This window comes from Salvelinus fontinalis, chromosome 22 (assembly GCF_029448725.1).
Source record: "Salvelinus fontinalis isolate EN_2023a chromosome 22, ASM2944872v1, whole genome shotgun sequence".
Classification (NCBI taxonomy): domain Eukaryota; kingdom Metazoa; phylum Chordata; class Actinopteri; order Salmoniformes; family Salmonidae; genus Salvelinus; species Salvelinus fontinalis.
In genome coordinates, this window is record NC_074686.1 from 39,588,215 (window position 1) to 39,609,577 (window position 21,363).

General features: G+C 42.6%; 1 protein-coding gene across 1 annotated transcript in view; it reads left to right on the top strand.

Moving 5' to 3' along the window:
- Nucleotides 1–21,363, top strand: part of LOC129820309 (FH1/FH2 domain-containing protein 3-like) — a gene marked incomplete at its 5' end in the record, with an annotated part of 105,923 nt that overhangs the window by 63,990 nt on the left and 20,570 nt on the right. Inside the window, 2 exon segments of the mRNA XM_055877378.1 lie at nt 14,532–14,690; nt 18,265–18,447. Coding sequence (XP_055733353.1) covers nt 14,532–14,690; nt 18,265–18,447 — 342 coding nt within the window.

The following is a 21,363-nucleotide window of genomic DNA, read 5'->3' on the forward strand; positions in this document are numbered from 1 at the left end:
AGGACGTTTCTTTTTTGCTGAGTTTATATACAGTATATACTGTATATATATCTTCTCACTTTGAGTGAATAATATTGTGAAATTGTGAAAATTATAATAATTCCCTTTTATTGTAAGAGCTGTTTGAAAAGACGCCACCAGACGGTAAATTAGTTAGTACACCAGTGAGGAAATATGGTGTCTTAAACTTTTAAGTTGAATGTTTCTTTAAACTTACAGAAGGCTGAACAAATGTCTCCCAAACTAAATATCAGTTTGGCAGGGGTCTTTACGTCAACATGATGGTGTTTTGATATCAGTTTGGCAGGGGTCTTTACGTCAACATGATGGTGTTTTGATATCAGTTTGGCTGGGGTCTTTACGTCAACATGATGATGTTTTGATATCAGTTTGGCAGGGGTCTTTACGTCAACATGATGGTGTATTGATATCAGTTTGGCAGGGGTCTTTACGTCAACATGATGGTGTTTTGATATCAGTTTGGCAGGGGTCTTTACGTCAACATGATGGTGTATTGATATCAGTTTGGCAGGGGTCTTTACGTCAACATGATGGTGTTTTGATATCAGTTTGGCAGGGGTCTTTACGTCAACATGATGGTGTTTTGATATCAGTTTGGCAGGGGTCTTTACGTCAACATGATGGTGTTTTGATATCAGTTTGGCAGGGGTCTTTACGTCAACATGATGGTGTATTGATATCAGTTTGGCAGGGGTCTTTACGTCAACGTGATGGTGTTTTGATATCAGTTTGGCAGGGGTCTTTACGTCAACATGATGGTGTTTTGATATCAGTTTGGCAGGGGTCTTTACGTCAACATGATGGTGTTTTGATATCAGTTTGGCAGGGGTCTTTACGTCAACATGATTGTGTTTTGATATCAGTTTGGCAGGGGTCTTTACGTCAACATGATGGTGTATTGATATCAGTTTGGCAGGGGTCTTTACGTCAACATGATGGTGTATTGATATCAGTTTGGCAGGGGTCTTTACGTCAACATGATGGTGTATTGATATCAGTTTGGCAGGGGTCTTTACGTCAACATGATGGTGTATTGATATCAGTTTGGCAGGGGTCTTTACGTCAACATGATGGTGTATTGATATCAGTTTGGCAGGGGTCTTTACGTCAACATGATGGTGTATTGATATCAGTTTGGCAGGGGTCTTTACGTCAACATGATGGTGTATTGATATCAGTTTGGCAGGGGTCTTTACGTCAACATGATGGTGTATTGATATCAGTTTGGCAGGGGTCTTTACGTCAACATGATGGTGTATTGATATCAGTTTGGCAGGGGTCTTTACGTCAACATGATGGTGTATTGATATCAGTTTGGCAGGGGTCTTTACGTCAACATGATGGTGTATTGATATCAGTTTGGCAGGGGTCTTTACGTCAACATGATGGTGTATTGATATCAGTTTGGCAGGGGTCTTTACGTCAACATGATGGTGTTTTGATGTATTTCTGATACCTTGAAAGACATTTTCTGGTAGATGAATTCTAAGAACCCATTTCCATGTTTGACCAGAAATCAAAGCCTTTAATTATTCCTAAACGATATAGACTCTTACCAGGCTGTTATAACTGTTGGTTGATGACCAGGCTGTTATAACTGTTGGTTGATGACCAGGCTGTTATAACTGTTGGTTAATGACCAGGCTGTTATAACAGTTGGTTAATGACCAGGCTGTTATAAATGTTGGTTGATGACCAGGCTGTTATAAGTGATGGATGTGACCAGGCTGTTATAACAGTTGGTTAATGACCAGGCTGTTATAACTGTTGGTTGATGACCAGGCTGTTATAACTGTTGGTTAATGACCAGGCTGTTATAACTGTTGGTTGATGACCAGGCTGTCATAACTGTTGGTTGTGACCAGGCTGTTATAACTGTTGGTTAATGACCAGGCTGTTATAACTGTTGGTTGATGACCAGGCTGTAATAACTGTTGGTTAATGACCAGGCTGTTATAACTGTTGGATGATGACCAGGCTGTTATAACTGTTGGTTAATGACCAGGCTGTTATAACTGTTGGTTAATGACCAGGCTGTTATAACTGTTGGTTGATGACCAGGCTGTTATAACTGTTGGTTGATGACCAGGCTGTTATAACTGTTGGTTTATGACCAGGCTGTTATAGCTGTTGGTTAATGACCAGGCTGTTATAACTGTTGGATGTGACCAGGCTGTTATAACTGTTGGTTAATGACCAGGCTGTTATAACTGTTGGATGTGACCAGGCTGTTATAACTGTTGGTTAATGACCAGGCTGTTATAACTGTTGGATGATGACCAGGCTGTTAAAACTGTTGGTTGTGACCAGGCTGTTATAACTGTTGGTTGATGACCAGGCTGTTATAACTGTTGGATGTGACCACCTGTTATAACTGTTGGATGTGACCAGGCTGTTATAACTGTTGGTTAATGACCAGGTGGTTATAACTGTTGGTTAATGACCAGGTGGTTATAACTGTTGGTTGATGACTAGGCTGTTATAACTGTTGGATGTGACCAGGCTGTTATAACTGTTGGATGTGACCAGGCTGTTATAACTGTTGGTTAATGACCAGGCTGTTATAACTGTTGGATGTGACCAGGCTGTTATAACTGTTGGATGTGACCAGGCTGTTATAACTGTTGGTTGATGACCAGGCTGTTATAACTGTTGGATGTGACCAGGCTATAACTGTTGGATGTGACCAGGCTATAACTGTTGGATGTGACCAGGCTGTTATAACTGTTGGATGTGACCAGGCTGTTATAACTGTTGGTTAATGACCAGGCTGTTATAACTGTTGGTTGATGACCAGGCTGTTATTACTGTTGGTTAATGACCAGGCTGTTATAACGGTTGGTTAATGACCAGGCTGTTATAACTGTTGGTTAATGACCAGGCTGTTATAACTGTTGGTTGTGACCAGGCTGTTATAACTGTTGGTTGATGACCAGGCTGTTATAACTGTTGGATGATGACCAGGCTGTTATAACTGTTGGATGTGACCAGGCTGTTATAACTGTTGGATGTGACCAGGCTGTTATAACTGTTAAATGTGACCAGGCTGTTATAACTTTTGGTTAATGACCAGGCTGTTATAACTGTTGGTGGTGACCAGGCTGTTATAACTGTTGGTTGTGACCAGGCTGTTATAACTGTTGGTTAATGACCAGGCTGTTATTACTGTTGGTTAATGACCAGGCTGTTATAACTGTTGGTTGATGACCAGACGGTTATAACTGTTGGTTAATGACCAGACTGTTATAACTGTTGGTTAATGACCAGGCTGTTATAACTGTTGGTTAATGACCAGGCTGTTATAACTGTTGGTTAATGACCAGGCTGTTATAACTGTGGGTTGTGACCAGGCTGTTATAACTGTTGGTTGATGACCAGGCTGTTATAACTGTTGGTTAATGACCAGGCTGTTATAACTGTTGGTTAATGACCAGGCTGTTATAACTGTTGGATGTGACCAGGCTGTTATAACTGTTGGTTGTGACCAGGCTGTTATAACTGTTGGTTGATGACCAGGTTGTTATAACTGTTGAATGTGACCAGGCTGTTATAACTGTTGGTTGATGACCAGGCTGTTATAACTGTTGGTTGATGACCAGGCTGTTATAACTGTTGGTGGTGACCAGGCTGTTATAACTGTTGGTTGTGACCAGGCTGTTATAACTGTTGGTTAATGACCAGGCTGTTATTACTGTTGGTTAATGACCAGGCTGTTATAACTGTTGGTTGATGACCAGACTGTTATAACTGTTGGTTAATGACCAGGCTGTTATAACTGTTGGTTGATGACCAGACTGTTATAACTGTTGGTTAATGACCAGGCTGTTATAACTGTTGGTTGATGACCAGGCTGTTATAACTGTTGGTTAATGACCAGGCTGTTATAACTGTTGGATGTGACCAGGCTGTTATAACTGTTGGATGTGACCAGGCTGTTATAACTGTTGGTTGATGACCAGGCTGTTATAACTGTTGGTTGATGACCAGGCTGTTATAACTGTTGGATGTGACCAGGCTGTTATAACTGTTAAATGTGACCAGGCTGTTATAACTGTTAAATGTGACAAGGCTGTTATAACTGTTGGTTAATGACCAGCCTATAAGAGTGGGGAGTAGGAGTGAGGTCATGTACATGCACACAGTCCTACTCTTTCCCTTCCATACCGACCCCCCTGCATCACCACAGCTGTAGTCAATTTCAGAGTGAGTGCTGATCCCTAAATCCTTACCAGGCTGTAAACAAGTCCACACAGAGAGGAGAGAGAGGAGAGAGGAGAGAGAGGAGAGAGGAGAGAGAGGAGCGAGAGGAGAGAGATGGAGAGGAGAGAGAGAGAGGAGAGAGAGGAGAGAGAGGAGAGAGAGTAGAGAGAGGGAGAGGAGAGAGAGAGACAAGAATTCACAAAATGGGAAAAACACCAAATTGAGACTCTCCATGCAGAATTCTGCAAATATTTCCTCAGTGTACAACATAAAACACCAAATAATGCATGCAGAGCAGAATTAGGCCGATACCTGCTAATTATCAAAATCCAGAAAAGAGACGTTAAATTCTACAACCACCTAAAAGGAAGCGATTCCCAAACCTTCCATAACAAAGCCATCACCTACAGAGAGATGAACCTGGAGAAGAGTCCCCTAAGCAAGCTGGTCCTGGGGCTCTGTTCACAAACACAAACACACCACACAGAGCCCCAGGACAGCAACACAATTAGACCCAACCAAATCATGAGAAAACAAAAAGATAATTACTTGACATATTGGAAAGAAATTACAAAAAAAAAACAGAGCAAACTAGAATGCTATTTGGCCCTAAACAGAGAGTACACAGTGGCAGAATACGACTTTGACTATGAAGATCCCAAGGTGTTTATACCTGCGTACTATTGTTTGTACAGATGAAACTGGTACCTTCAGGCGTTTGGAAATTGCTCCCAAGAATGAACCAGACTTGTGGAGGTCTACAAAAAAATTCTGAGGCTGATTTATTTTGATTTTCCCATGATGTCAAGCAAAGAGGCACTGAGTTTGAAGGTAGGCCTTGAAATACATCCACAGGTACACCTCCAATTGACTCAACTTATGTCAATTAGCCTATCAGAAGCTTCTAAAGCCATGACTTCATTTTCTGGAATTTTCCAAGCTGTTTAAAGGCACAGTCAACTTAAGGTATGTAAACTTCTGACCCACTGGAATTGTGATACAGTGAATTATAAATGAAATAATCTGTCTGTAAACAATTGTTGGAAAAATTACTTGTGTCAATCACAAAGTAGATGTCCTAACCGACATGCCGAAACTATAGTTTGTTAACAAGAATTTCGTGGAGTGGTTGAAAAACTAGTTTTAATGACTCCAACCTAAGTGTATGTAAACTTCCGACTTCAACTGTATATGTTGAAGAGGGTGGGGCTCGTCCTACATCCCTGTCTCACCCCACGGCCTCGAGGAAAGAAATCTGTGTGTTTATTGCCAATTTTAGCTGCACACTTGTTGTTTGTGTTCAATGATTTATTAATCTTCACCCCAAACACCGCTTTCCATTAATGTGTATAGCAGACCCTCATGTCAAATTGAGTCGCAAGCGTTTTTTTTTTTTTAAATCAACAAGGCATGAGAAAACTTTGCTTTTGGTTTGTTTGTCAATTAGAGTGTGCAGGGTGAATACGTGGTCTGTTGTACGATATTTTGGTAAGAAGCCAAGTTGACATTTTGTTCAGATTCCACAGTAATTAATACAGTAATAATTGGTCTTCTGTGGATTGAGGTGGTCAGTCCTTGGTTCCAAATATTTTCGGAAGATGCCAGAGATGAGGATAATATTGAAAAGTTTAAGAACAGCTCTCTCTCTCTTCGCACCCCCCCCCCCCCCCCCCAGCCTGGTAAGGATTTAGGGATCAGCACTCACTCTGAAATTGACTACAGCTGTGGTGAAGCAGGGGGGGGGTAAAGAGAGAGAGAGGTCATGAGTGCATTAACTTTTCCAGGACAAAAAATAATGATTTTGAGTTAGATAAACTAATAGACTTTTTCACAAGAACCTATAAAGAATTCTGCCCTCTGCAACATACCCCTTCACTTCAAAATCAAAACAACAAAAATACAACCTGGGTTTTTGGACAACATTACCAGGAAGGGTTCTTACCACCAAGCTATACTTAAAGCAAAGAAGTAAAAGACGTTACAATAATCTCTAGATATTTAACTTTATAAAGACTGAATGATTAGTGAAGACTAAAGAGCTATCAATCTTTCTCGGACTTGACCGACGTCCCAGCTGCAACATTCATTTACACTGAGGGATGAAGTGTGAAAGCCCTTGAGGTGTGAAAGCCCTTGAGTCAAACAATGGCAACCAGTGATTCAGAACATTCCACACCCACAAATTCAGAGGCCTCTAAGGCACCCTACTCCATGGCTTCCTTACACCCCTGCTGCTTCCTTACACCCCTGCTGCTTCCTTACACCCCTGCTGCTTCCTTACACCCCTGCTGCTGCTTCCTTACACCCCTGCTGCTTCCTTACACCCCTACTGCTTCCTTACACCCCTGCTACTTCCTTACACCCCTGCTTCTTCCTTACACCCCTGCTGCTTCCTTACACCCCTGCTGCTTCCTTACACCCCTGCTACTTCCTTACACCCCTGCTTCTTCCTTACACCCCTGCTGCTTCCTTACACCCCTGCTGCTTCCTTACACCCCTGCTGCTTCCTTACACCCCTGCTGCTTCCTTACACCCCTGCTACTTCCTTACACCCCTGCTGCTTCCTTACACCCCTGCTGCTTCCTTACACCCCTGCTGCAATCCAGAGACACTATTAAAGACTTCCAGAACCCACTGAGTTACGGGAAAACATACAAACCCTTCTTCCCAAAAAGGCCTGTGGTGTTGATGGTATATTAAACGAAATGATAAAATATACAGACCACAAATCCAAATGGGATATACTTAAATGCTTTAACATCCTCCTTAGCGTTGGCATCTCCCCGAAAAATGTGGAACTAAGGTCTGATCACACCAAACTACAAAACATTTGAGACAGATTTGACCCCGATAATTACAGTGGAATCTGCATCAATCGAAAAATCCTCAACTTCAGACTCCTACATTTCCTCAGTGAAATGAATGTCCTGATGTCATGATCGTCTTGATAAGAGAGAGAGGACCAAGGCGCAGCGAGTGAAAAATACATCTTCTTTTAATGAAGGAAAAACACTTACAAAATGAACAAAACAAACGATTGTGAAGCTAAACCTGAACTAAGTGCACACATGCAACATAGAACATTGAACATAGACAGCTACCCACAAAAGCCTACTGCCTATGGCTGCCTTAAATATGGCTCCCAATCAGAGACAATGAATGACAGCTGTCTCTGATTGAGAACCAATCTAGGCAGCCATAGACATAACTAGACAACTACACTCTTCTCTGCCCCATACAACACCCCATAGACACTACAAAACACATACATTCCCCATGTCACACCCTGAACTAACTAAAAAACATAAAGAAAACAAAGAATACTAAGGCCAGGGCGTGACACCTGAGCAAATGTCAAATTGGCGTCTTACCAAAATATCGCATGACAGACCACGTATACACCCTACACACCCGTATTGACAAACAAACAAAACAAAAGCAAAGTCTTCTTATTTTTTGTTGATTTCCAAATAGCTGTTGACACGAGGGTCTGCTATACAAATTGATGGAACGTGGTGTTGGGTGGAAAATATACGATATTATACGATCAATGTACACGAGAACAAGTGTGCAGGTGAAGGTTCTAGAACATTCCGCAGCACCCGGCCTCACCCTACTGGACTCTAAACTCAAATGTCTACTGTTTGTTGATGATCTGGTGCTTCTGTCACCAACCAAGGAGGTCCTACAGCAGCCTCTAGATCTTCTGCACAGATTCTGTCAGACCTGGGCCCTGATAGACCTGGGCCCTGCCAGAACTGGACCCTGCCAGACCTGGGCCCCGATAGACCTGGGCCCTGCCAGACCTGGGCCCTGCCAGACCTGGGCCCTGACAGACCTGGGCCCTGCCAGACCTGGACCCTGATAGACCTGGGCCCTGCCAGACCTGGGCCCTGCCAGACCTGGACCCTGATAGACCTGGGCCCTGTCAGACCTGGACCCTGATAGACCTGGGCCCTGTCAGACCTGGACCCTGATAGACCTGGGCCCTGCCAGACCTGGACCCTGATAGACATGGGCCCTGTCAGAACTGGACCCTGAGAGTGAATCTCAGTGAGACAAAAATAATTGTGTTCCAAAAAAAGGTCCAGTCGCCAGGACCACAAATACAAATTCCATCTAGACCCCGTTGCCCTGGAGCACTCAAAGATGTATACCTACCTCAGCCTAAACATCAATGCCACAGGTAAGTTCCACAAAGCTGTGAACGATCTAAGAGACCCGGAAAGAAAAGCCTTCTACGGCATCAAAAGGGACATAAAATGTGATATCCCAATTAGGATATTGTTAAAAAATACTTGAATCAGTTTTAGAACCCATTGCCCTTTATGGTTGTGAGATCTGGGGTCCGCTCACCAACCAAGAATTCACAAAATGGGACAAACATCAAATTGAGACTCTGCATGCAGAATTCTGCAAAAAAGATCCTCTGTGTACAATGTAAAACACCAAAGAATGCACGCAGAGCAGAATTAGGCCGATACCTGCTAATTAAAAAAATCCAGAAAAGAGACATTATATTCTACAACCACCTAAAAGGAAGCGATTCCCAAACCTTCCATAACAAAGCCATCACCTACAGAGAGATGAACCTGGAGAAGAGTCCCCTCAGCAAGCTGGTCCTGGGGCTCTGTTCACAAACACAAACACACCCCACAGAGCCCCAGGACAACAACACAATTAGACCCAACCAAATCATGAGAAAACAAAAAGATAATTACTTGACACATTGGAAAGCAAACTAGAATGCTATTTGGCCCTAAACAGAGAGTACACAGTGGCAGAATACCTGACCACTGTGACTGACCCAAACTTAAGGAAAGCTTTGACTATGTACAGACTCAGTGAGCATAGCCTTGCTATTGAGAAAGGCCGCCGTAGGCAGACATGGCTCTCAAGAGAAGACAGGCTATGTGCTCACTGCCCACAAAATGAGGTGGAAACTGAGCTGCACTTCCTAACCTCCTGCCCAATGTATGACCATATTAGAGAGACATATTTCCCTCAGATTACACAGATCCACAAAGAATTTGAAAACAAATCCAATTTTGATAAACTCCCATATCTACTGGGAGAAATTCCACAGTGTGCCATCACAGCAGCAAGATTTGTGACCTGTTGCCACAAGAAAAGGGCAACCAGTGAAGAACAAACACCATTGTAAATACAACCCATATTTATGCTTATTTATTTTAACTTGTGTGCTTTAACCATTTGTACATTGTTACAACACTGTATATATATAATATAACATTTGTAATGTCTTTATTGTTTTGAAACTTCTGTATGTGTAATGTTTACTGTTAATTTGTATTGTTTATTTCACTTTTGTATAATATCTACCTCACTTGCTTTGGCAATGTTAACACATGTTTCCCATGCCAATAAAGCCCCTTGAATTGAGAGAGAGAGAGAGAGAGAGAGAGAGAGAGAGAGAGAGAGAGAGAGAGAGAGAGAGAGAGAGAGAGAGAGAGAGAGAGAGAGAGAGAGAGAGAGAGAGAGAGAGAGAGAGAGAGAGAGAGAGAGAGAGAGAGACAGACAGACAGACAGACAGACAGACAGACAGACAGACAGACAGACAGACAGACAGACAGACAGACAGACAGACTACTTGTATGTATATACAGACAGACAGACAGACAGACTACTTGTATGTATATACAGACAGACAGACAGACAGACTACTTGTATGTATATACAGACAGACAGACAGACAGACAGAGACAGACAGACAGAGACAGACAGACAGAGACAGACAGACAGACAGACTACTTGTATGTATATACAGACAGACAGACAGACAGACAGAGAGACAGACAGACAGACAGACAGACAGACAGACAGACAGACAGACAGACAGACAGACAGACAGACAGACAGACAGACAGACAGACTACTTGTATGTATATAGAGACAGACAGACAGACAGACAGACAGACAGACAGAGAGAGAGACAGACAGACAGACAGACAGACAGACAGACAGACAGACAGACAGACAGAGAGACAGACAGAGAGACAGACAGACAGACAGACAGACAGACAGAGAGACAGACAGACAGACAGACAGACAGACAGACAGACAGACAGAGATAGAGAGAGATAGAGATAGAGAGAGAGAGAGATAGAGAGAGATAGACAGATAGACAGATAGTGTGTGAGATATACAAGTGTGAATTTAGATTATTTGTATGCAAACACAAGAACCACACAACATTCCCTGGTTACCATGGAGACATAATCTGGCGATGTCACTTCCCTCTCCTAATATGTATATAGAGACAGAGAGAATAGACTACTTGTATGTATATAGAGACAGAGAGAATAGACTACTTGTATGTATATAGAGACAGAGAGAATAGACTACTTGTATGTATATAGAGACAGAGAGAATAGACTACTTGTATGTATATAGAGACAGAGAGAATAGACTACTTGTATGTATATAGAGACAGAGAGAATAGACTACTTGTATGTATATATAGAGAGAGAGAATAGACTACTTGTATGCATATAGAGACAGAGAGAATAGACTACTTGTATGTATATAGAGACAGACAGACAGACTACTTGTATGTATATAGAGACAGACAGACAGACTACTTGTATGTATATAGAGACAGACAGACAGACAGACAGACAGACAGACAGACAGACAGACAGACAGACAGACAGAGAGACAGACAGACAGACAGACAGACAGACAGACAGACAGAGAGACAGACAGACAGACAGACAGACAGACAGACTACTTGTATGTATATAGAGACAGACAGACAGACAGACAGACAGACAGACAGACAGACAGACAGACAGACAGACAGACAGACAGACAGAGAGACAGACAGACAGATAGAGAGACAGACAGAGAGACAGACAGACAGACAGAGAGACAGACAGACAGACAGACAGACAGAGAGAGATAGAGAGAGATAGAGAGAGAGAGAGATAGAGATAGACAGATAGACAGATATACAGATAGTGTGTGAGATATACAAGTGTGAATTTAGATTATTTGCATGCAAACACAAGAACCACACAACATTCCCTGGTTACCATGGAGACATAATCTGGCAATGTCACTTCCCTCTCCTAATATGTATATAGAGACAGAGAGAATAGACTACTTGTATGTATATAGAGACAGAGAGAATAGACTACTTGTATGTATATAGAGACAGAGAGAATAGACTACTTGTATGTATATAGAGACAGAGAGAATAGACTACTTGTATGTATATAGAGACAGAGAGAATAGACTACTTGTATGTATATAGAGACAGAGAGAATAGACTACTTGTATGTATATAGAGACAGAGAGAATAGACTACTTGTATGTATATAGAGACAGAGAGAATAGACTACTTGTATGTATATAGAGACAGAGAGAATAGACTACTTGTATGTATATAGAGACAGAGAGAATAGACTACTTGTATGTATATAGAGACAGAGAGAATAGACTACTTGTATGTATATAGAGACAGAGAGAATAGACTACTTGTATGTATATAGAGACAGAGAGAATAGACTACTTGTATGTATATAGAGACAGAGAGAATAGACTACTTGTATGTATATAGAGACAGAGAGAATAGACTACTTGTATGTATATAGAGACAGAGAGAATAGACTACTTGTATGTATATAGAGACAGAGAGAATAGACTACTTGTATGTATATAGAAACAGAGAGAATAGACTACTTGTATGTATATAGAGACAGAGAGAATAGACTACTTGTATGTATATAGAGACAGACAGACAGACTACTTGTATGTATATAGAGACAGACAGACAGACTACTTGTATGCATATAGAGACAGAGAGAATAGACTACTTGTATGTATATAGAGACAGAGAGAATAGACTACTTGTATGTATATAGAGACAGAGAGAATAGACTACTTGTATGTATATAGAGACAGAGAGAATAGACTACTTGTATGTATATAGAGACAGAGAGAATAGACTACTTGTATGTATATAGAGACAGAGAGAATAGACTACTTGTATGTATATAGAGACAGAGAGAATAGACTACTTGTATGTATATAGAGACAGAGAGAATAGACTACTTGTATGTATATAGAGACAGAGAGAATAGACTACTTGTATGTATATAGAGACAGAGAGAATAGACTACTTGTATGTATATAGAGACAGAGAGAATAGACTACTTGTATGTATATAGAGACAGAGAGAATAGACTACTTGTATGTATATAGAGACAGAGAGAATAGACTACTTGTATGTATATAGAGACAGAGAGAATAGACTACTTGTATGTATATAGAGACAGAGAGAATAGACTACTTGTATGTATATAGAGACAGAGAGAATAGACTACTTGTATGTATATAGAGACAGAGAGAATAGACTACTTGTATGTATATAGAGACAGAGAGAATAGACTACTTGTATGTATATAGAGACAGAGAGAATAGACTACTTGTATGTATATAGAGACAGAGAGAATAGACTACTTGTATGTATATAGAGACAGAGAGAATAGACTACTTGTATGTATATAGAGACAGAGAGAATAGACTACTTGTATGTATATAGAGACAGAGAGAATAGACTACTTGTATGTATATAGAGACAGAGAGAATAGACTACTTGTATGTATATAGAGACAGAGAGAATAGACTACTTGTATGTATATAGAGACAGAGAGAATAGACTACTTGTATGTATATAGAGACAGAGAGAATAGACTACTTGTATGTATATAGAGACAGAGAGAATAGACTACTTGTATGTATATAGAGACAGACAGACAGACTACTTGTATGTATATAGAGACAGACAGACAGACTACTTGTATGCATATAGAGACAGAGAGAATAGACTACTTGTATGTATATAGAGACAGAGAGAATAGACTACTTGTATGTATATAGAGACAGAGAGAATAGACTACTTGTATGTATATAGAGACAGAGAGAATAGACTACTTGTATGTATATAGAGACAGAGAGAATAGACTACTTGTATGTATATAGAGACAGAGAGAATAGACTACTTGTATGTATATAGAGACAGAGAGAATAGACTACTTGTATGTATATAGAGACAGAGAGAATAGACTACTTGTATGTATATAGAGACAGAGAGAATAGACTACTTGTATGTATATAGAGACAGAGAGAATAGACTACTTGTATGTATATAGAGACAGAGAGAATAGACTACTTGTATGTATATAGAGACAGAGAGAATAGACTACTTGTATGTATATAGAGACAGAGAGAATAGACTACTTGTATGTATATAGAGACAGAGAGAATAGACTACTTGTATGTATATAGAGACAGAGAGAATAGACTACTTGTATGTATATAGAGACAGACAGACAGACTACTTGTATGTATATAGAGACAGACAGACAGACTACTTGTATGCATATAGAGACAGAGAGAATAGACTACTTGTATGTATATAGAGACAGAGAGAATAGACTACTTGTATGTATATAGAGACAGAGAGAATAGACTACTTGTATGTATATAGAGACAGAGAGAATAGACTACTTGTATGTATATAGAGACAGAGAGAATAGACTACTTGTATGTATATAGAGACAGAGAGAATAGACTACTTGTATGTATATAGAGACAGAGAGAATAGACTACTTGTATGTATATAGAGACAGAGAGAATAGACTACTTGTATGTATATAGAGACAGAGAGAATAGACTACTTGTATGTATATAGAGACAGAGAGAATAGACTACTTGTATGTATATAGAGACAGAGAGAATAGACTACTTGTATGTATATAGAGACAGAGAGAATAGACTACTTGTATGTATATAGAGACAGAGAGAATAGACTACTTGTATGTATATAGAGACAGAGAGAATAGACTACTTGTATGTATATAGAGACAGAGAGAATAGACTACTTGTATGTATATAGAGACAGAGAGAATAGACTACTTGTATGTATATAGAGACAGAGAGAATAGACTACTTGTATGTATATAGAGACAGAGAGAATAGACTACTTGTATGTATATAGAGACAGAGAGAATAGACTACTTGTATGTATATAGAGACAGAGAGAATAGACTACTTGTATGTATATAGAGACAGAGAGAATAGACTACTTGTATGTATATAGAGAATGAGTCTTGCACATTACTTGTATCCAGTCAATCAATCAATCAAGTTGATTTATTGATCCCTTCTTACATCAGCAGATGTCACAAAGTGCTTTTAAAGTCCACCGTGAATAGTCAACTATACTGTATGGATATTTTGACCTCTCCGTAACCTGTGTCTTGTCTGTCTGTTGTTCCCGCCAGAAAACGGCGGCGGACGGTAAACGCCAGGAGATCATCGTTCTGGACTCCAAGAGGAGCAACGCCATCAACATCGGACTGACCGTCCTGCCTCCTCCTCGCACCATCAAGACCGCCATCCTCAACTTTGATGAGTACGCACTCAACAAGGAGGGCATCGAGGTGAGAGATGATGGTGATGAGGCATCGAGGTATAGTACAATTAAACACCAGGGTAGTCAGTACAACAGTAGATGGTGTTACTGTACCCAGGGTAGTCAGTACAACAGTAGATGGTCAGGTGTTACAGTACCCAGGGTAGTCAGTACAACAGTAGATGGTGTTACAGTACCCAGGGTAGTCAGTACAACAGTAGGTGGAGCTACAGTACCCAGGGTAGTCAGTCCAACAGTAGATGGTCTGGTGTTACAGTAACCAGGGTAGTCAGTACAACAGTAGATGGTCAGGCGTTACAGTACCCAGGGTAGTCAGTACAACAGTAGATGGTGCTACAGTACCCAGGGTAGTCAGTCCTACAGTAGATGGTGTTACAGTACCCAGGGTAGTCAGTACAACAGTCGATGGTCAGGTGTTACAGTACCCAGGGTAGTCAGTACAACAGTAGATGGTGCTACAGTACCCAGGGTAGTCAGTACAACAGTAGATGGTCTACAGTACCCAGGGTAGTCAGTACAACAGTAGATGGTGTTACAGTACCCAGGGTAGTCAGTACAACAGTAGATGGTGCTACAGTACCCAGGGTAGTCAGTACAACAGTAGATGGTGTTACAGTACCCAGGGAAGTCAGTCCAACAGTAGATGGTGTTACAGTACCCAGGGTAGTCAGTACAACAGTAGATGGTGTTACAGTACCCAGGGTAGTCAGTACAACAGTAGATGGTCTGGTACTACAGTACCCAGGGTAGTCAGTACAACAGTAGATGGTCTGGTACTACAGTACCCAGGGTAGTCAGTACAACAGTAGATGGTGTTACAATACCCAGGGTAGTCAGTACAACAGTAGATGGTCTGGTACTACAGTACCCAGGGTAGTCAGTACAACAGTAGATGGTGTTACAGTACCCAGGGTAGTCAGTCCAACAGTAGATGGTGTTACAGTACCCAGGGTAGTCAGTACAACAGTAGATTGTCTGGTACTACAGTACCCAGGGTAGTCAGTACAACAGTAGATGGTACTACAGTACCCAGGGTAGTCAGTCCAACAGTAGATTGTCTGGTACTACAGTACCCAGGGTAGTCAGTACAACAGTAGATGGTGTTACAGTACCCAGGGTAGTCAGTACAACAGTAGATGGTGTTACAGTACCCAGGGTAGTCAGTACAACAGTAGATGGTGCTACAGTACCCAGGGTAGTCAGTGCAACAGTAGATGGTGTTACAGTACCCAGGGTAGTCAGTCCAACAGTAGATGGTGTTACAGTACCCAGGGTAGTCAGTACAACAGTAGATGGTGTTACAGTACCCAGGGTAGTCAGTACAACAGTAGATGGTCTGGTACTACAGTACCCAGGGTAGTCAGTACAACAGTAGATGGTGTTACAGTACCCAGGGTAGTCAGTCCAACAGTAGATGGTGTTACAGTACCCAGGGTAGTCAGTACAACAGTAGATTGTCTGGTACTACAGTACCCAGGGTAGTCAGTACAACAGTAGATGGTGTTACAGTACCCAGGGTAGTCAGTACAACAGTAGATGGTGTTACAGTACCCAGGGTAGTCAGTACAACAGTAGATGGTGTTACAGTACCCAGGGTAGTCAGTATAACAGTAGATGGTCTGGTACTACAGTACCCAGGGTAGTCAGTACAACAGTAGATGGTGTTACAGTACCCAGGGTAGTCAGTACAACAGTAGATGGTCAGGTGTTACAGTACCCAGGGTAGTCAGTACAACAGTAGATGGTGTTACAGTACCCAGGGTAGTCAGTACAACAGTAGATGGTCAGGTGTTACAGTACCCAGGGTAGTCAGTACAACAGTAGATGGTCAGGTGCTACAGTACCCAGGGTAGTCAGTACAACAGTAGATGGTGTTACAGTACCCAGGGTAGTCAGTACAACAGTAGATGGTGTTACAGTACCCAGGGTAGTCAGTACAACAGTAGATGGTGTTACAGTACCCAGGGTAGTCAGTACAACAGTAGATGGTGTTACAGTACCCAGGGTAGTCAGTACAACCGTAGATGGTGCTACAGTACCCAGGGTAGTCAGTACAACAGTAGATGGTGCTACAGTACCCAGGGTAGTCAGTACAACAGTAGATGGTGTTACAGTACCCAGGGTAGTCAGTACAACCGTAGATGGTGCTACAGTACCCAGGGTAGTCAGTACAACAGTAGATGGTACCCAGGGTAGTCAGTACAACAGTAGATGGTGTTACAGTACCCAGGGTAGTCAGTCCAACAGTAGATGGTCAGGTGTTACAGTACCCAGGGTAGTCAGTACAACAGTAGATGGTCAGGTGTTACAGTACCCAGGGTAGTCAGTCCAACAGTAGATGGTCAGGTGCTACAGTACCCAGGGTAGTCAGTACAACAGTAGATGGTGTTACAGTACCCAGGGTAGTCAGTACAACAGTAGATGGTGTTACAGTACCCAGGGTAGTCAGTCCAACAGTAGATGGTGTTACAGTACCCAGGGTAGTCAGTACAACAGTAGATGGTGCTACAGTACCCAGGGTAGTCAGTCCAACAGTAGATGGTTCTACAGTACCCAGGGTAGTCAGTACAACAGTAGATGGTGTTACAGTACCCAGGGTAGTCAGTACAACAGTAGATGGTTCTACAGTACCCAGGGTAGTCAGTACAACAGTAGATGGTGTTACAGTACCCAGGGTAGTCAGTCCAACAGTAGATGGTGTTACAGTACCCAGGGTAGTCAGTACAACAGTAGATGGTGTTACAGTACCCAGGGTAGTCAGTACAACAGTAGATGGTCTGGTGTTACAGTACCCAGGGTAGTCAGTACAACAGTAGATGGTCAGGTGTTACAGTACCCAGGGTAGTCAGTCCAACAGTAGATGGTCAGGTGTTACAGTACCCAGGGTAGTCAGTCCAACAGTAGATGGTACTACAGTACCCAGGGTAGTCAGTACAACAGTAGATGGTCTGGTGTTACAGTACCCAGGGTAGTCAGTCCAACAGTAGATGGTACTACAGTACCCAGGGTAGTCAGTACAACAGTAGATGGTCTGGTGTTACAGTACCCAGGGTAGTCAGTACAACAGTAGATGGTGTTACAGTACCCAGGGTAGTCAGTCCAAGAGTAGATGGTCAGGTGTTACAGTACCCAGGGTAGTCAGTCCAACAGTAGATGTTCTACAGTACCCAGGGTAGTCAGTCCAACAGTAGATGTTCTACAGTACCCAGGGTTGTCAGTCCAACAGTAGATGTTCTACAGTACCCAGGGTAGTCAGTCCAACAGTAGATGGTCTGGTACTACAGTACCCAGGGTAGTCAGTACAACAGTAGATGGTCTGGTGTTACAGTACCCAGGGTAGTCAGTACAACAGTAGATGGTGTTACAGTACCCAGGGTAGTCAGTGCAACAGTAGATGGTGCTACAGTACCCAGGGTAGTCAGTCCAACAGTAGATGGTGTTACAGTACCCAGGGTAGTCAGTCCAACAGTAGATTGTGTTTGGTATCTGATCTTACTAGCATCACCATCTCCTCTGCTCACTCTTTACCTCTTTCCCCTCTCTCTCCCCCTTGCTATTCTGGCCCTCTGCCCCCCCCGTAGAAAATCTTGACGATGATCCCTTCGGAGGAGGAGAAGCAGAAGATCCAGGAGGCTCAGCTGGCCAACCCTGACATCCCCCTGGGATCAGCAGAACAGTTCCTCCTGACCCTGTCCTCCATCAGCGAGCTGTCAGCCAGGCTACAGCTCTGGGCCTTCAAGATGGATTACGAGGCTACAGAGAAGGTGGGTGTGTGGACCTGTTATGAGACAATGTCGTCTCTGGCAGACAGAGAGACTGAGACCCTTATGAGACAATGTCGTCTCTGGCAGACAGAGAGACTGAGACCCTTATGAGACAAGGTCGTCTCTGGCAGACAGAGAGACTGAGACCCTTATGAGACAATGTCGTCTCTGGCAAACAGAGAGACTGAGACCCTTATGAGACAAGGTCGTCTCTGGCAGACAGAGAGACTGAGACCCTTATGAGACAAGGTCTTCTCTGGCAGACAGAGAGACTGAGACCCTTATGAGACAAGGTCTTCTCTGGCAGACAGAGAGACTGAGAACAATGTGAGACAAGGTCGTCTCTGGCAGACAGAGAGACTGAGACCCTTATGAGACAATGTCGTCTCTGGCAAACAGAGAGACTGAGACCCTTATGAGACAAGGTCGTCTCTGGCAGACAGAGAGACTGAGACCCTTATGAGACAAGGTCGTCTCTGGCAGACAGATAGACTGAGACCCTTATGAGACAAGGTCGTCTCTGGCAGACAGAGAGACTGAGACCCTTATGAGACAAGGTCGTCTCTGGCAGACAGAGAGACTGAGACCCTTATGAGACAATGTCTTCTCTGGCAGACAGAGAGACTGAGACCCTTATGAGACAAGGTTGCCTCTGGCAGACAGAGAGACTGAGACCCTTATGAGACAAGGTCGTCTCTGGCAGACAGAGAGACTGAGACCCTTATGAGACAAGGTCGTCTCTGGCAGACAGAGAGACTGACCCTTATGAGACAAGGTCGTCTCTGGCAGACAGAGAGACTGAGACCCTTATGAGACAAGGTCGTCTCTGGCAAACAGAGAGACTGACCCTTATGAGACAAGGTCGTCTCTGGCAGACAGAGAGACTGAGACCCTTATGAGACAAGGTCGTCTCTGGCAAACAGAGAGACTGAGACCCTTATGAGACAAGGTCTTCTCTGGCAAACAGAGAGACTGAGACCCTTATGAGACAAGGTCGTCTCTGGCAAACAGAGAGACTGAGACCCTTATGAGACAAGGTCGTCTCTGGCAAACAGAGAGACTGAGACCCTTATGAGACAATGTCGTCTCTGGCAGACAGAGAGACTGAGACCCTTATGAGACAATGTCGTCTCTGGCAGACAGAGAGACTGAGACCCTTATGAGACAAGGTCGTCTCTGGCAGACAGAGAGACTGAGACCCTTATGAGACAATGTCGTCTCTGGCAAACAGAGAGACTGAGACCCTTATGAGACAATGTCGTCTCTGGCAAACAGAGAGACTGAGACCCTTATGAGACAATGTCCTCAGAGAGACAGTTCAGTCAAACAAAGACAACAACAATCAATGCATCCCAAATGGAACCCTATTCCCTATATAGTGCACTACTTTAGACCAGAGCCCTATAGAACCCTATTCCCTATATAGTGCACTACTTTAGACCAGAGCCCTATGGAACCCTATTCCCTATATAGTGCACTACTTTAGACCAGAGCCCTATGGAACCCTATTCCCTATATAGTGCACTACTTTAGACCAGAGCCCTATAGAACCCTATTCCCTATATAGTGCACTACTTTAGACCAGAGCCCTATGGAACCCTATTCCCTACATAGTGCACTACTTTAGACCAGAGCCCTATAGAACCCTATTCCCTATATAGTGCACTACTTTAGACCAGAGCCCTATAGAACCCTATTCCCTATATAGTGCACTACTTTAGAGCAGAGCCCAGCGTTCCACAGGATGATGTGTCTTTCATGTTGCTCTGTAAAGTTTACATCCTTCCACAGGATGCTGTGTCTTTCATGTTGCTCTGTAAAGTTTACATCCTTCCACAGGATGCTGTGTCTTTCATGTTGCTCTGTAAAGTTTACATCCTTCCACAGGATGCTGTGTCTTTCATGTTGCTCTGTAAAGTTTACATCCTTCCACAGGATGCTGTGTCTTTCATGTTGCTCTGTAAAGTTTACAGCGTTCCACAGGATGATGTGTCTTTCATGTTGCTCTGTAAAGTTTACATCCTTCCACAGGATGCTGTGTCTTTCATGTTGCTCTGTAAAGTTTACATCCTTCCACAGGATGCTGTGTCTTTCATGTTGCTCTGTAAAGTTTACATCCTTCCACAGGATGCTGTGTCTTTCATGTTGTTCTGTAAAGTTTACATCCTTCCACAGGATGATGTGTCTTTCATGTTGCTCTGTAAAGTTTACATCCTTCCACAGGATGCTGTGTCTTCCATGTTGTTCTGTAAAGTTTACATCCTTCCACAGGATGATGTGTCTTTCATGTTGCTCTGTAAAGTTTACAGCGTTCCACAGGATGCTGTGTCTTTCATGTTGCTCTGTAAAGTTTACAGCGTTCCACAGGAGAGGCAGAATTCCCGACCACAGGTTTAGGCATGGCAACGTTCCCGAGCGGCGCGGGATGACAGAGTGGGATGTCTTAATGGAGGAGACCATACTGTGCAGTCACACACACACACACACACACACACACACACACACACACACACACACACACACACACACACACACACACACACACACACACACACGAGAAGGAGAACATAACATACCGTGTCATCAAAAAGAAAGGAGGACCAAGGCACTCTTCATAAATTAATTAAAATGCCTTTATTAGTATGGCATGTTCAATAGAAACAAAGTAGTTAAAACCGACGCGTTTCGGCTGCATGGCCTTCGTCAGGGAGTACAGAAAAGGGAGAATACAATGTCCTCTTTTGAAAGGCTTTTCCAATTAGCCCTAATTAGAATAGGGAGTGGTTACCAAATTGGACACAACTAGTAAGCAATAATATACAAATGAAAAGGTGAAATACTGTAGCTATGTTATCATGAGCATACAACTTCAAGTTAGAAGCATCAGAACACCCAGAGAGGCAGTTCCAACCCTAA